The following is a 17,965-nucleotide window of genomic DNA, read 5'->3' on the forward strand; positions in this document are numbered from 1 at the left end:
CTATTTTACTTTTGTGCACTCAAAGGTGAAGTTTAGCCAAAACACTTAATTTTCGGAACGATGTATTTGTGCTGTAAAACATGAATTATACGCTTTCGTTTTCAATAAAAATTTGCTTTATATAATCTACATAGAAATATTAAAAAATATTTAAAGTTGTGACTGGTGGTACATCTCCTTGTGACTGGTGTAAAGCTTCTTTTGGTTTTTTTAATATTTTTCCACAGGTAAATGAAATGTAGTCATTCAAAAAGAGGTTACTACTGAAATAGAGATAATTGGGGCATATTTTAATTTATGTCGTTTTGCTCTTTTCAATGGAATGAACCGTATACAAAACAAGCATACGTATGCACGTCCTTAAAAGCTCTCATCTCTTGAGATGACTAAAAGCATGTACCTAAGCGTTGAATACCTCAGGAAATTTTCCATTATTATTTCTTTGTGACCTCTTCATGAATATTTTTTATTTAATTTGTTTAACTTATTCAAGCAAATTGTTGGTATTATTACTTTCTAAGCCTTCTAACCACTTGTGACCATTTCCAACGTATGTATACATATATTTCTAAGCTGTTCGAAGTTCTGCTTTCGCCTCACAATCACTGCAGAAAGAAGTTTGTTTCCAATTGTGTTTATGTATGTGTATTTTGCTGTACAATGTATGTACCCTGCAGTACCGGAGAGCGACTACAGGATTGATGAATCGGTAGCGACATGGTCAACTCCGTCAATGATAGACCGACTTCTTGCAGTGTATTTCAGCGATTACTTTTACAAGGCAATGTCCTATGCGTCCGATTAAAAATTTTGGTTTTCAAGAATTCTATACCATTTGTACGAAAAGTCATTTACCCCATATGAAATACATGAAAAACTTGGAGCGCTTTGTGCGACCTCTATTTATTTTTTGATTTTTGAAATAAAAAATAGGGATATATCTTTTTTGGAATAGAACAATCCTAGGAGTTGAGACTTCCGACTTTATTTTTTCACATGCATTTTTGGACCACCCTAATGTGCATACAAAGCTGGTGGTTTTACGCTCCATTAGACAAGTGCTTGCTTAACATTCTTATGGGGCGAGAGTTGTTTGTTTTTCAAATTAAATTATTAAAACTGGCATTTTGTAAAATGCAAATGAGCCCACTTCAATGTACATACATAAGTAAATATTTGAGAAAAGCGAAACAGGATGACGGCTTAAAGAAGGAGGCCCATGCAGACCTTTAGCAACGTTTCAACATAACCTCAAAAGCGCAGTTTGTTACCTTCAAATTCCTAAAAATCAACAATTAGCCAGAAAGTATGCGATAAATTAACACTTTTTTTGCTCTGTCAACACAATTTACTCAAGTTTACATTTCGATACGTTATTAAGGTAATACTTTTGAATTTATTTCAAATTTATAGCTATGTACATATACATATAGTAAATACTGTTGATACTTGTTCCGCTGAAATAATTTAGTTAAATTTGTTTCAATAATATATTATTTTCTTTGCAGGTAACTTTCTTTACGTATTTACATGTTTTTACAATATTCTACAAGCAATTGAACAAAAACGGCGTCCTACTTTTTGCTAAGTGTAAGCCGTGAAAAATGAGCATTTGTATGTGGATATATACGTTCGTTCGTATGAACACAATTCGAAAAACGTAACCGAGACTTTTTACCTATTAAGCAGACATGTAAGTATGTATAGATACTTTAACTTTAAGATATGTAATTTGTGTACCAAATAATATGCCACGCTATTATATGTCTCCAAAAAAATTTATGAAAATATTCGCATTGCATTGATTAAGTTGATCTCTTTGTACCAAAATTTAATGTAAAGTGAAATTATTTTTCTTTAATTTTCAACATAAATAAATAAAAAAACAGAGCTTTTTTTTTAAAAAAATCACCACAAATAGATCGACGCGAAATTTAATTATCTTTTATTTAAAGAAGAGAAACTTGAAATCGGTTCATATTTGGGCTCTCAAAATTGATTTGTCCACAGCAACCTTTTTTGCCCCACTGTGCGCCGTGGCGGGTAAATAAATAGCGATGCGACATTTTAAGAAGTTTTGGATATTTTTCCTTTGTTTATTTAATGTTTATTATTTTCTTATAGAAGTACAGCTCGCTCTCTAACAAAAACCATGCACCATTTGATTGAAGAACGTCCGGTTTCAAAATTCGGTTAAAAAATTCAAATTTCCCTATTTTTGTACAAACAAAGTTAGAAATTCAGACTTGCATGGTTTTTGTTAGATAGTGAGCTGTACTTTTATAAGCAAATAATAAGCATTAAACAACTAAAGGAAAAATATCTAAAGCTTGTTAAATGTCGCATCACTAATTATTTCTCCACCACTGTATATGTATAACTTAAATAGAAGGCTAAATAGTAAATCCAAAACACATATATATACGAGTATAACTAAAACTATTTAAAACGTATTTGAGAAACTTCAAAAGTACTTTTTTATCTTTACTGTAATACTTTTGCTTCCCAGAAGACCTACGACGTATTGCGGCCACGTTGGATTTAAATTCTAAGCCTTTTGTATAAACATTTTTCAGGTTTGAATTTTGAATTAAACTTTCAGAGCTTTCAATCAAAGCCATCATATGTGCATATTTATAGCATATTGCCACAATGTGTGGCACAGTTGGCATTTTCAACGACCCGCTCGCCGCTAGGGAAATTTATTGGTTTATCGATCAAACATTGGCCCACAGCCTAATGCGCATTTGTGGCTTTGCGCACAGCACGCCGGTTTACTTTGTTCTTGTTTTGTTTTTTTTTTTTTTTTGCTGACCGCCATTCATCAACGTGTCAAAACTTAAATGCCGAAAAATATGCACATTAGCACCATGGGGTAGATGCCTCGTCTACAAATGCTTTTCAAGCTGCTAAACAAGTATTGTTGGGTAATTTCCAAACTGTGCTACTTCATTTTAAGCTATTCACAAGTACATACATATAATTCATTTCCATCACCAGTCAAACCTCTGCTAAATGGAATGGCCTGCTTTCAGGCGCCAGAACCGTTACCATTGACATTTCGAACACGTTCACCCCGAAAACCCGTGACGCCACATCGCCGCTGTCTATCACTTATTCAGCCAGCATTAAATTGCCTGTAGTCAATTAACACCAGCCAGCTTTAAATTTATTGAGCGGCATTTAAGCATCTATTGACTGGACTGGCGTATTGCCAGTAGTCTGCAAAAACTACAAAAGCCAGTCGAAAAGGCCAACCGAGTGTTGGCGGCTGGCAAAATACTTCAACTTATAGAAATTTTCGTATTTTTATATTAAAATGTGTGTTCACTGGTTAAGGGTGTTGCGGTGGATGCAGCAGCTGCGATACCAGAACAAAAATCATCATGAGCTCCATCAATTTAACAATCAGTGTCGCCGCACTGACCGATTTCACTTGACCAATTGCCCGTTTTGCGTACGTCTTTCACTGCACTCCCTCGCTGTATCACAATCTCCCTCCATTACTATATTCCTCTTTTATTTTTAGTGTAAAGTATTTTTCTGTGCTTTGGCCGTAGGTCATATCGGATTTTATGATTATGTTGTGCCAACAATAATAGCAATAAAAGGAATGACTTGCGTGCAGAATAACAGGCGCTGTAGAGGGTGCGTGCCCGTTCGCCTGTCGCACTAAGTAAATTAGCCAGGAAGTGGTCGCAGAATTTGAAATTAGTACGTATAAATATTATTTTAATTTTAATCAGATAGAATTCATTTTAATTTAATTTCCACTTTACATTTGTGATTTTCCTGGCATTCTAATGGCAAAGATACTTGGGCACTCAGTAGAAGTTGTATGCGTGTTTTTTTTCCTTCTTAGCAACAAATATAGAAGAAAAACCGTGAATGTTGTACACGTGCGTTTATCAAGTTCTAACAAGTAAGAGCAGCGCCGAAGGCTTAATACCTTTCGTGAACATCAGAAAATTTTTAAGTTTTAGTTTCCTACATAAAGGAGTTATATTGCAAAAGCTTGTATCTGAACAATCAGTGGTATAGGGGAGATACAGCTTATACAGCACTGTTTTAGCTGTCCAAATAAAGAAGTTTCACAGTAAAACGCCATATCTGAACAATCAGTTGTGTGGAGGCTATAGGTTACAGCGACCCGATCTTCACGATTTTCAATGTAAGTATTCTGTTTTTGAGAGCAAATAGTGCGAAATTTCATGTTTTAAGCTGCATAAATGGAGAAGTTAGAACGAAAAATCTCCTATCTGAACAATCAGTTGTATGGGAGCTATATGTTATAGAGATCCGATTTTTTCGGTTCCGACAAATGAATAAGATATTCTAAAAATATATTAATTTATCAAATTTCATTCGGATATCTCGAAAACTGAGGAACTAGATTGCGTACAAACAGACGGGCATGGCTAAATCGGCATAGCTCCATGTTCTGGTCATATATGTAAGTATACTAGGCTGTCGATTTTTTATGGGGGGAAAATAAAATGCATTTTACCGTATTGCAATAGTAATATTATGATGTCTTAGGACTAAGCCAATTGTTATTGGCCACGAAAGATTAATTTAAAACTCATCTTTAGCCCGCGCAATTGAATCAAAGTGTATGGATTTTGAAAAGGAAACTTTGAAACTTGAAAATTGAACGAAAAAAGCCGCTCCCTGGCACACTTTTCTGTAAGCCGATTCTTTTATTTAAAGGTTATTTATACATTTGAAGAGAAATTTGTTTAGAAAAACTGGAGATCCAATATTTTTTTCGATATAACATTGGTAAATGTGACTCGATCGGTACGTAATAATTACCAAATTCAAGGCGAGACTTGCGGTTACTGATTTTTGATAATAATATGATGAAAATCGTTCCGATTATAAATAAATTATTTTAAAATAAAATAAAATGTTGACCTAAAGCTTTTGTAATTTTCCTATGTTTGCAATATTTATATTGTATGCGTAAACATAAGTAAACTTATTGGTGTTTCTAGAAGTTGTGCCTGTTCAGTGTTTCCATACTCATTTGCATAAACAAAACTTTTCCACGATGATGGAAAATAATGGCTTTTCTTTTAGAGCAACCGAAGTCGTTCTTAAATTTGCGAAAATTCGTAAATTATAGCGAATATAAAAAAAAAGATTGGAATATTTGGAACCAGCGACCTAAATGCACGCCAGCAATAGTAATGCTGCTCTTTACATCTTTTGACTACAGGCCAGTGCAATACCTAAGAGAACTATTAAAATTTTATTTAAAACAGATAACTTTGAGTTTAACGATTAGTTAAAGGCCGGCAAAAAATGGTATTTGATTTTATCTTTTGCGCTAACGGATTCATTATGTAATAATAATATGCACCAAAACTTTTTTGCTGAACCCAGAATTTTTAACAAGAATTGGTCTTATTCGTCTAGTGTGCTTGAGGGTCACTTGGCGGTCGATGCGCGGGCTCTTACAATTAAAATAAAACACTAATATTTTGCAGACTTGTTGTTGACTTCATGATACAATATATGTATTTTCACTATTACCGAGGGATTTGAGAAAAAATAAATTTTCGACCCGCCTGAAAGTATTTATACATTTAAATGGGTATATCTCTTCCTTTTCTGGTACTTACAAACATCAGACCAAAGTTACAATACCATTTCATGTTCACTAAAGGTATAAATATCGTCGTTTAAAGTACAAAACCGCGACGATATGTATGTATGTACGTATGTACTTATCTTCAAACATATTTACATATGTAGGTAGATCTTAAATTATTACCCTGATTTAACAGTAGGTACACCACTTAAATAACAATAGCACATAAATATTGCTAATGACTAATCATTAATGCTACTTAAGTGCAGACAAAGCAGCCATAACGATTAACTACATACACAAGTTCCATACATATTAGTTTCTTATTAATAAATATATAGATATTTGCTTTTGATCGAATATATCGATGGTGCTCTGCAATAATGACACAATTCAAAATTCAAACAATAAAAACTCTTACTACTGTTAAGTGGCTAATTTACCTAATTCTTATCTAATCCATATTTAAACTGTAGTACTTACTTTTGTAAGAGTTGAACATGGATTAGACAAGGATTATAGACCAGTACCACTTAACAGTAGTAAGAGTTTTTTATTTTGGAATTTTGTTTTATATGTAAACAAGCATAAATGTGTTCGCCACAATGTTGCCATGAGTAGCTGCAGCTGCTGTTTGAAAGTACTAAGCGATAAAGTAATAAATGCACTTTCATACTCGTGATAGAAATGTAGGCATGTACGCATATCAGAACATACCAGTCATACCTTGCAGAATGGCTAATTAGGTATTGATTTCGTCTTGAGAAATTAGAAGTACACTTCATTTCCGTATGAAAAGTTAGTAAATATCTGCGTGGAAAGGTAATCGGTTCCCTTTTGCACCATAATCGAAGGCCATGTATTTACTTAGTTCATTACCTGGTATGAGCTAAAGCAGGGACCTAGGGGTGCCACAAATGTGGAAACATTTTCTGTTATGCGTTTAACGACATTTACCTTAAAATTATCTAAGCCAAATGCAAAATACTACCAAGTTGGTTTCTTGGGAATGTCGGCCGTTGCGTACAGTGTGGAGAATTACCTTTTGTTGCGACAAAATTTGCTATATCGATTACGAGAAGAGCTACCGAAATAAATTAAACAACATTTTAAGTCTTTAGCGACAGAGAATTCAGGCAATTTTTGACCTTAAAGCGATATGCAAAGAAATTTTTGAAATGTTTAAAACAAAACGATGGTCCGCTGCAATAACGGCACAATTCAAAACTCAAAAATTAAAATTGATACCACTGTTAAGTTGTCGTTTTCTCTAATCCTTGCCTGAAGTAAGCAGTAAGGATTACTAAAGTAAGTATTGAAGATTAGACATGGATTCGACAAGAATTCGAGGCATGAGCCACTTAACAGTAGTAACAGTTTTTATTTTTTTAATTTTGAATTGTGCCGTTATTGCACAGGACCATCGATATATTTTTAATCTCTTAAATTTTGCTTAAATTTAACAAAATGCTATTTCATGTTAAAAAAAGGGGAAAAAATCCCTTTGAAGGTCCTTTTTATGAGTAAAGTTTTGATTTTGCTACAAAAAAAATAAATATTTCACACTGTATGACGTCAAGTAAAAACTACTGCTTCTGGCTCTGTGATCCTAGCTTCGAATCTGCTTAGAGGTGGTCGAGATTTTTATAAATTAAGCGAACGTAAGTTATTGTGAATTATTTCAGTTAAAAAAAAGATACGAATTTTTGAATTAAGAAAAACCGTAAGAACTAGAAAAAATTAAAAAAATCTTTTTGAAATAATAATAAAAAATAATTGCAATAAAAAATAGTTTGAAAATCCGCACTCCATTCATACAAACCTCGGATCTCCCGAATGGCACGGCACGCCAGCGTTTCCCTCCGCTCTGTCTTTTTTTTTCTTTAGCTGGTGACGAAAAGGCAGAGAACCCCATCAACTGGTATGAAGCTACTAGAATTTCTACTGCCTGGCGCTGTTGAAAATACTAGTTACTAACATGGAAAACAAAAGTATATATAAGTGGCGTTCCATACCAAAACAGACGGGGTTCACACTTCATGTGTTTGATTTGTTTCAAATTTTTAGGGTTAATGCATAAACATAAATAATAAATAAATATGAAATTTGTGGTTGATTAATACATTTTAAAAACTTTACAGCACAGAACCAAAAACAAATCAATTGAATCGGTTTGCAAATATCTCGAGAACGGAGAGAGGAAAAATTCTCTATGAAAAGAAATATTTTTAAAATTTGTTTTTCTTTAAAAAATTTTCACATACACATTTTTTGTTAAAAAAAATTGTTTTTGAAAATATGTCATCTCAAAAAAAAAAACAATTAAAAAAAAACAAGAAGTGGGGTTTCGTTTTGGTATGGAACGCCCCATAAACTAGTTGAACAGAAAAACTAACTGGTAAGATTCTAGTTTCCAACTCGTAACCTTCCCTGCTGGGTAGCTGCCAATTTACCTGTATGCACTCATGTATACACATTTACGTAATACATACATATACGTAAGTAGGTATTATGCGTACTAATGTTAGATTATCCCACGGAATGAAGTCATTGCTAACCACTGCCAGCGTGAACTCCTGTGTGTGCTAAATATTTTTCTTACTGGCGTTTGTTTGTTTATTTTATGGCATTATTATTCCTTCTAATATGGCTTTTGCGCTATTTTGTTATTTTATGGCTGCCGGAAGTGGCATAAGTATGTACGAGCTCAAGTGAATATTCGACACGTAGAAATGGTAGCAGCACACACGTTTCAACACAACTAAATATTAAAGTGTTAACACTACATAGAAATCAGCAAAAGGAGGACAGCGAAAGGAAATAATTGTATTACCCATTCGCAAATGTTTTGCATCAAATCATATTTCGAGAAGTTTGTATAACTAAACGTGATAGAAAGAAGCCTTATGGTCTGATTATGGCAACTTAACGTAACTTACGGCTCTCACTTAATAATTCTGTTTAATGGGTGTGGCTTATAATTGAACAGCCGAAACTTAACGTAACTTAATGCCACGTCGAAAACTGTTTCATTTTGATTCCCTAAGTTCTACATTCCGTTAAGTTAAGTTAGGTTGCCCTAATCAGGCGTTTAGAATGTATTGCTATGTGCCACTTCTCATATTAGTTTGCATTTCGGTTATTTTGGTATGGAATTGTTTTATTTTAACAGGCTCCAAATCAGTGCAAAACCAACGAGCCATGTGGCAATGTTGCCTGTTTAGGCGCGTTATATTTATATTTACATATCGTCGTTTAAAGTACAAAACCGCGTATCGTCATTCTGCAAAAACCGCGTAACTGGCATTAGCTGCCAAAACGCTCTTGGCTTAATCCTTATCCATTCGTCCTGAAACATACTGGCCAGGTATGCGATTTCTTTATACAATAGAGAACCATTTTGAAATATGAGTATGTTTACACTCTCGAGGATAATTTACATAATTCACAGACGCGGTTTTACAATATCTTGATACGCGGTTTGGTACTTTAAACGACAATATATATTTATATTTATGATATTTTTGCACATGCACTTCTCACTTTCCATATAATAAAACTTTCTTAAATTATAATTTGATGGCATTTTAAAGTATGGCCGACCTAGTCTGACGCATCCTCTGAACAATGCTTCCGGAGCCTTTTGCGGACAGCCTACCCACTACTTTTTGCTCCAATAAATATTTTTTTATGAATACATGCAAACATACTGGTCTCCCCTCTCACTGAGTTATTCACCGCCTATGCCACAGTTTTTTACTGCAAAATCCATGATCTTCACTTTCTCTACCACAATTTTCGTTGTACCTGAGCTATCCCCATTGGCATTTGGTGGGATATCTTCATTAAAAAAAAAAAACACTTAAGTCACTGCATTACAATCAGTGCAGGGGACTTTAACATTTTTTTGTTAGACCCACATACCAACGTTTTGACTATATTATATTTTCTACCAATTTTACCAACAAAGGCTAAAAATCTACCAATATTTACCGGAAAGAAAGCAAATAGAATTAAATGAACATACATATTTTGTCAACCAACACCTTAAATAAAAATGAAAAGTTAACTCTGATCATAACCAATTTAAAAGTGACATTGCACCTCTAGAAACTCTTTTTGTAGATTTTTTTCTTTTGCAATACATTTGTGTGGGGGCCTTCCAAACGAATGCGCTGCAGACTTCAACCGTTTCAAAACTAATTTTAATGCATTGCAATGGAAATATGCATTCCAACAACCACCAAACCGTAATATTAGCAGATAGTCTAAGAGCTAGCAACGTTTTCGAGCAGTAATTTCAGCCTGAAATTTCTTCTTTTCAAATAACTACTTGTTTTTTTTTTGTAAAAAAACAGGCTTAATACAAATGAAAGAATTAAAAAAAAGTCTATTATTTCCTAAATTATTTCTCTGTTAAATTAAAATTTTTTTTAATCCGGAATGATTAATAAATTTCTCAAAAAATACTAAGTTTATAGAAAACTGATGTGCATACATATATACTGTTTATGGGAGTTTTTCTACGTTTCATTTGCTACATTTCGTATAAGATATACGTGAATAAGTGGAACCACTTTCTTTAAGCTGAATAACGGCAAATTGCAAATATCTCGAAAACTTATATATGGAAAGTATACTAAATTTCGGAATCAGCAAGCAATACTGGATAAGAATTGGATAGTGGCACCCGCTGCGCATTTTTTTGTAAACCAGTTTTTGAACATAAAAATGTTATGATAATGTTATGCATATAAAAATGTTATGATTTCATTTAATTTCATTTCATTTATTTCGGTTCAGGCATTAGTACAATAAGATTCAATCTTTTATAGTACAACAATGAAAAAAGTATAGTTAATATTTATTTATATACCAGCAGAGCACCCGAAGTCGTTTGGGGTAAATAAATCAAAATATAAAACAGTAGTACAATATTCAGTTCAGCATAAATTAAAGGAGACAAATGATTTTCTTTCTGTTTAAAATAAGGCTAATTTTCACGCCCATGGGTTGTGCCACGCCCCTATTTACAAACTCATGTATATATAGCCTACTATAAGCGCCTACCATATATATGTATGCATACTAAATTTTAAGTTCAAGTGACCAATGGTTCCGAAGTTATAGCTGATAAAAAATTTCACGCCTATGGGAGGTGCCACGCCCCCTTATCGAGTCCCAATTTGTTCCTTCCTATTATAAGCCCAGGTGTGGTAGCAATACTCTGCAAAAATTTCATTCGATTCTGTCCATCCGTTTAAGCTGCAACCTGACACATACATACATACATATGTACATGCATACATACTTCTTCAAATATATAGTAGATATCTATCATTATCCCAGTGTATAAGAATTTTAGGAATATCTCGTCCACAATGCCACCTATCGTGTACATTTTTAGTCTCAATATTTATTTTCAATTGGCTTAATTGTATTCTAAATATGAGCCAGATCGGCAAGAAAATGTAGTTTTTAGGAATATTGCGACCCTAGCGCCACTTAGCGAGTGCATTTTTGGTTAGAATATTTCGTTTCTTGGCGCTGACATAAGTTCCAAATATGAACCAAATCGGGCTAGCCGTTTAGCAGTTTAGTGACATTTAATGTACAGAAAACTCTATGAAATTGTGAAATCGTGACATCTCAGCTTTCTTCATTTTTCGGCAACAACAACAAAAAATTCAAATTTTTTTTATCAAAAAACCTTCCACACAGAAGGTCAAAAAATGTGCTTTTTACAGAATCGAAATACGAAAAACATTTCATTTTTATATATATAGATATAGATAGATATAATATTAGCGTGGCATATTTTCAGCTAAAAAATTGTTTCGATTTAATTTTGGAACCTTTAATTTTATATTTACAGTTGTTCAAAAAACATAAAATAAAAAATAAAAGCTCGTATACACTCGAAGTTGATACATATAGTGGCGGCTTCAACGGAAATATGAGATATAATGGAATCCATTAAAAAAATTAATAAATAAACTGAATTTGAAATTGTGGCCGGAATAAGAATCGAAACCACACTGGAAATTTGTAAAGCAATTTAGGATACTTAATTTATTGCCTTTCAGCTTAATCAACTGGAATCAAAGCTTAAAAAGTAAACTAGCGATTAAAAACTTACAATACAAATTTTAAGATCAAAACAAAAACTAAAAATTAAATCAAAAGATCTTAGGGGAAAACTTAAAACGCTTCTCTACATTTTGATTAGATTACTTTAAATAATTTTAAATAAAACTCAAGCTTAAAAAAAATGTTTTAATTATTGAAACCAAAAAAATTAAAACCCAAAACTAAATGATAGATAAAATCTGCAAATAGAAAATATCATTGCAATAAAGAACTTTAAAAGAGACCCAAAAAAACGTAAATGGTTTTGCTTATATTTATGCAATTAAAACGTAATTGAAAACAACAAAAGCGAGCAAAAACTCAAGCTCGCTCTACAGATGGATAATAAATCAACACAAAAGCAAAGTGTTGATAAAGTTTTCGATAAAAATAGGAACCAACCAACACAGCCGCAGCAACCACAACGAGAAGAGGGAAAACCTGAACAATCACCACAGCAAAAGCAATCAAAACGATACAAATTAGTTCGAACGACAGAAAGTGTAGGAAACACATTTTCGGCTGCATTGAAACTGCAACAAGTCAATACTACAACCATAGCAGCAACAAGTGCCAGCTCAATAAAATCATCATTCACAACTGCGAGTACAGAACCTTCCACCGAAACGCCAACCGCTGCACAAGCTGCCATTGATGCCGCTCAGCGCCTGAAAGACGGCAGCACAGACGTAATGGGCGGCGGTTTTGCGATTCCGCCACCAACCGCAAGCTCAGCAATAGCAACCATACAGCAGTTACAGAAGCAACACGGCAATTTAGAAGCAGCAATAGTTGTCGTCGCAGCGACAACAACAACAAATACAAAAATAACGAACGCCAAAACAGTTTCAGCAGTAAATAAAGCGACACCAACGCCATCGCAAATGCAGGAAAAATTGCTAGACCACATCCAAACGGAAAACGACGACGATCAAAAGCGCGATAAAAACTCCAAAGTAAAGGCAACGAAGAAGCAGGACGAAGTCTCTACAGCAATAACCAGCAAAACTTCGAACGGACGACCCGCCTCTGCGTCGGGAAAGAGCAAAATTTCCAAAGAGTCACGTGGCAAATTCGCCGATAAGTTACGACGGTCATTTCGACGCGGCGAACACAAGTCGCTTGAAATCAAGCGCCCCGAATACAGCTTGGAGGGTCTCACTGGTGGCAGCATCAGCGCGAATCACGTGGCACATCGATATTCGCCGCAAGAAACGAACAGCAGTTGCAACAGCCTCGTTGACGGTAGTGGCGGCAGTCACTTTAATTTTGGATACTTCGGCTTGCGAACATTGCCGCCACTCCAGCGCAGCTCGCAGTCGATCTTCTCTCTAACTCATTTGCCTGGACTGAGTGGTAGTAGAGCTGGGAGTGGTAGCATTGCGGTAGGCAGTGGCAGCATAAGTAGTGTGTACAGTTCTACCAGCGGAGGACACATCAATCCAGCACTACTCTTGGATAGCCCTGATGCCGATACACCACCCGAGTACGCTTACCATCACTTAAGCAGTGTTGCCACAACGAACTCGAGTACTTCTTTGGAGAGCAATTTTGGAGAGCAATTTTCCGAACGCACGCCCTCTCAGTCGAGCATTAGCTATTGGGCGTGGCAGCAATCCAATTCATCAATGGGCGGCGAAGTGAGCACGAGCAGCAGAGGTGGCATCGCAGCGGCGAGCGGTTCAAGTGGCATAATTGGATCTGGTAGTGGGGGCGTTTGTGGAGATGGCGGCAGTGCCGAAGCCAAAAACGTCAGTGATTGGAAGGGGAAGGAACAACATGAAAAGCAAAAGTTGCAATCTCAAAGTAGCAGTAAAAGTGATGCGCAACCACAACAAGTAAGCCGAAGTTGTAGCATCACCAGCGATAGCAGCTCCACGAAGCTCACGCGTCTACAAAACTTTCTTTTTAAGTCAAGCAACGAAAGCACCAGAAGCTTCCATGCACATTCGAAAGAAGCATTTACAGCCTCGTCGCATAACTCCTCATCGGGAGAGTGGGAGAATTTGGGCTTCACAACGACCAGTGGTAGTGGTAGTCATGTGGCCGCAGACTTTTATGTCGGTAGCTTCCCAGAGGAGTCCGACGACGATAATGGTGTTTGCACAGCGCCACCACCAACTAATAACAATATGTCTGCCAGCGGGAGACCAAAGTTGAAGCGCGCCGATTCGGGTGAGGCGGCTGGATCGTATTACCAGTACACACTAACCTCACCGAATAATCCATTTTTGCCCGAAATCATCGCGCGCACCTATCACAGTGCCTACGACAAGGAAGACGAGCCGCTCGATGACAATGTGACGGCCGTCAAGTACGGTAAAAGTGCGGATGCCATTACTACAGTGCCGAGTGGTGGCACACATTCCGCGCAACTGCCAACACCAGCTTACAGCCGAGCGGGCTCACAAGAGTCTACACATAGTGATAGTGCTATTCCAGCAGCAGTTTCGGCAAGCAGCTGTTCGCCCGCACTGCACACTTCCAGCGCGGCCTCCAGTTCATCGTCAACACCAGGACGACAACGACGAAAGCTGTTCATTTTGAACTCACCAACGCGACATTTACTGCACCAACAGCCGTCACATAAGCAGCAGCAGCAACAGCAGCAGTCACATGCAGCTACAGACGCCGCAGCTGTTTGCAAGCCCGCACCAAGCACGTTCGCTTCCAGTGGCAGTAGCTTCATAAAGAGTCTCAACCCTTTCCTCCCCGCCGCCAGCGGAAGTGCTTCAAACAATAGCGATGGCATGGGCACAACAAGCGCAGCAACAACGACGGCCACAACAGCGCCTGCAGCCGTAATGGGCGCCGCAACGAAGCGGGTACCGTTAAAGCAATCGGCCGTGACATCTCCAATCGCGGTGCCGCAGGATTTGAACGCGAAACGCGAGGAATTCTTGCGTGCCACAATGAAGATTTGCTTGGTCGTCTCGCCGCCAACCAGTAAATTGCAGGTAAATGCCACTGAAGCGATTAACAAGAAAGTAGTAAAAGTAAAATAGCATACAAATGTGCGTGGAGTGCATGTTCCCTAGGTTTGTAAATATAGATGTGTAATACTTAACTAGTCGCTATATACATACATAAATCCTTTGTTTGCACTTTTTGTTTTTGATCCCAATAAATATTATTTATGTATAACTTTAATTTGAACTTTTATTTTTTATTAGTTTGTTTTATTTTTGTAAGAGAAATATTTTTTCTACTTATTTAAAGCGTGTGATAATGTACATAAATATAACAAGTGTTGACAATAATTCGATATAGAAAGCATCTCTAGATGACAGGTAACAATTGTCTACCGTATACACAGCTTCTAGAGTACCTGATAGAGAAAATTTGAGATTTCTCTATTTTGACTCTAGCTAGAGTGAAGATCTCTCAGAATTGCTCTACCGTGTAAACTTAATTGAAAGAGGAGATTTGTATCTCAGTAAAACTCTAGCGAGATTCCTCTACCGTCTACACTTAGCTTAAGAGAGAGGTCTCATCTCATCTCAGGGGTCTGAGTTACTATGAAAGTATTTTTTAATTCCAGTATGTTAGACAGGATAATCTCTGAATCGACATCTGGATACAGTTTCATTTATAAAAACGTCTTCAAAAAATGCAAAAAACTATTAGTTTGATTTCAAAAATATATTTCAAATATTCTTTGGTGAAAAGAACAACGTCATATCAATATTCCATACACATTTAGTTAACATAAACTCGTTTAATAAAGTTGTTTGCTTTCATACATAACTACCAGAAAAATGTCCGTGATCATAACCGTAACTGTCTCCATGGTGGTACACCTGTGGATGTTGAGCGTGTCCGATGCGTTTTACAACAGCGTTGAAGCCATTGTGATCGTCAGCCGTATATTCTACAACGCACGTAGTACCATCAGCTTCTGCCAGAGTATAGCCACCTATGTAGTAATGTAATGGACACACGAGTGTTTATGATTTTGCTATATGAAATTGATTTGATTTAGGACTCACCTTTGACATGATCACCATCCCGATGCTCCCATTGACTCTTGTGATCGCCGGTGTGTGCGTCCTCCATAATCGAATGCGTATTTAGGATAATGATGTGGTTCATGGTGTTCGTAGTGATGATCGTGCTGATCGTAACCATGGCCGTGACCAGCATATGGTGCATAAGCGTCGTGACTAACATGGTCATGAATATTATGTTGCACTATCGAAGCATAACTCGAGGCATGACCATGCGGAAGATATCCTGCAAAGGCAACTCCAAAAAATGCTACTACAATGACGGCGATGCACGACGGGATTTGCATATTGTTTTATTTTTAATGATTTAACGTATACTTTTTCACTCTACGCTGCTGGAGAACAATGCTGAACTGATGCCAACTGGCTTTCTATGAATTCTATTTATACTAAACCGAGATGGAAAATGCCGATAAATAGTAAAAACTTATTTTTTTACAGTTGTTGCAAAATATAGATTTAGCTTTTCGCCAATCACTCAAAACCGAACATTGAGATTTCGTATATTATATGAAATATTGATTAAAGTTGACCGACGTTTTTTTGTTTTTTTTCGTTGAATACTTCGCCCAAATGCTATAAGTTATTATATTTAATTTGTGTATGTATATATGAACATAATTAACAAAGTCATTGCACAGTGGTGGGCCCAAGCAACTTGAAGAATCGAAATATTATAAAAGCAAAAACAAAAACAACAACAATACCATGTGTGAACGTACATGGCGTTGATCGCTTAATTAAAGTGCAATAATATGCATATGCTGGTTGAAGCACGTACATACATATGTACATACATACACATGTGTTTAGTATGATAAACAATTTGTTGGTATTTGCTGTCAAAAACTGGGCTGGGCGTGTGTCTGTATAAATTTTATTTAGTAGCAGGTATGAACGAATTCTGTTGAAACTGAGCTTTCATTTTAGTTTATTGGCATTTACTGCGTTAAAACTTTTGTCAAGAATTTGAATGTAAAGTTAATGCTACAATTTGAAAAGGTTTTAGTGTTGCGCTATGGAATAAATTCAACTGCTCTTGTAGAACGTAATAACTGTAAATATCAATCATATGTATAAGGAATAGAGTATAAATATAAACTGTAGACAGCTGATTGGTATCAGTTTAACATTGACCTCCAGCATAGTCACTAGTCAGTGGAGCAAAAAGAACAAGTAAATACTTTAATCTCAAGTAAAATGCAGAAACTTCTCATCGTCATCGCTGTAGTCCTCTTCGGAGTTGCATGCGCCGGGTATGCTCCATACGGTCATGCTACCAGCTATGCCTCAGTAGTACAGGACACTCACGAACATGGCAGCCACGCCAATTTTGCACCCTTTTCTGGTCACAATCATGGTTACGATCAGCACGATTATCATGACTACGTACAGCATGAACCACATCATTATCCTAAATACGCATTCGATTATGGTGTAAAGGACGCGCACACCGGCGATCACAAGAGTCAATGGGAGCATCGTGATGGTGATCATGTCAAGGGTGAGTCCTAAATCAAATCAACTTCATATAGGAAAATCATAAACACTCGTGTGTCCATTACATTACTACATAGGTGGCTATACTCTGGCAGAAGCTGATGGTACTACGCGCGTTGTAGAATATACGGCTGACGATCACAATGGCTTCAACGCTGTTGTAAAACGCATCGGACACGCTCAACATCCACAGGTGTACCACCATGGAGACAGTTATGGCTATGATCATTGATTTTTGCTGGTAGCTAGGTTGAAGTCAAACAACTCCAGTGAAGGAAACTATTAAGAATTTGACAAATCTCGCGTTTCACCGAAAAATTTTATTGTCATGAATTAAATAAATGTTCTTCTTTTGGGATGATCTCCTCTTGATGTAGTAAAAGTATTTTAGCTAATTTAATTGTAGCAAAATAAACGTTAATAAACAAAACAGCGCAGTTATAAATATTAATTTCCTCTCTAAGATACACTGTAGTTTGGTACACAAATCTTCTCTTTTATTGGCTTCTTTTATGCCACAGGTAAATTGTAGTTAGTGATTTGTTACATTTTGAAATTTTTTAAATTTTTCAGCTCAGACTTTGAAATTTCACTAAAATGTTGTGCAAGTGCACCGATAAATTTATATAAGGCAAACAAAATGACAATTGACGATTTTTCAGGGTAAAATGACGATTTTTCAGCAAAAGCTTTCGGCAACGCTGGATGTAGGAATTTATTTTTTGTCCAGAGT

At 36.1% G+C, this 17,965-nt stretch overlaps 3 protein-coding genes across 4 annotated transcripts in view; all 3 read left to right on the plus strand.

Annotated features, from left to right (window-relative positions):
• LOC118739186 (anoctamin-5) overlaps positions 1 to 17,965 on the plus strand; it is a 366,850-nt gene that overhangs the window by 278,325 nt on the left and 70,560 nt on the right. The gene's annotated exons all lie outside the window — the stretch shown is intronic.
• LOC118739174 (serine-rich adhesin for platelets-like) overlaps positions 1,515 to 17,965 on the plus strand; it is a 42,824-nt gene continuing 26,373 nt past the window's right edge. For both annotated transcript variants that reach the window (XM_036470358.1, XM_036470359.1), the window contains exons 1-2: positions 1,515 to 1,693; positions 11,472 to 14,682. In XM_036470358.1, coding sequence (XP_036326251.1) covers positions 12,064 to 14,682 — 2,619 coding nt within the window. In that variant the 5' untranslated portion in view covers positions 1,515 to 1,693; positions 11,472 to 12,063. The remainder of the gene's footprint in view (positions 1,694 to 11,471; positions 14,683 to 17,965) is intronic.
• On the plus strand, positions 16,821 to 17,537 carry LOC118739184. Its single transcript, XM_036470370.1, has 2 exons — positions 16,821 to 17,236; positions 17,310 to 17,537. The coding sequence occupies exons 1-2, from the start codon at positions 16,933 to 16,935 to the stop codon at positions 17,462 to 17,464; spliced, it is 459 nt and encodes a 152-aa protein (XP_036326263.1). The 5' UTR covers positions 16,821 to 16,932; the 3' UTR covers positions 17,465 to 17,537.

Source organism: Rhagoletis pomonella, unplaced genomic scaffold (assembly GCF_013731165.1).
Source record: "Rhagoletis pomonella isolate Grant_MI unplaced genomic scaffold, Rhpom_1.0 Rhpom_scaffold_00005, whole genome shotgun sequence".
NCBI classification, from domain to species: Eukaryota; Metazoa; Arthropoda; class Insecta; order Diptera; family Tephritidae; genus Rhagoletis; species Rhagoletis pomonella.

Bases quoted from the DNA above. Each gene is read 5' to 3' on its own strand.
- LOC118739184 (XM_036470370.1), top strand. From the start codon at position 16,933: ATGCAGAAACTTCTCATCGTCATCGCTGTAGTCCTCTTCGGAGTTGCA. The intron at 17,237-17,309 runs GTGAGTCCTAAA...ATTACTACATAG, and splicing joins TGATGGTGATCATGTCAAGG to GTGGCTATACTCTGGCAGAA.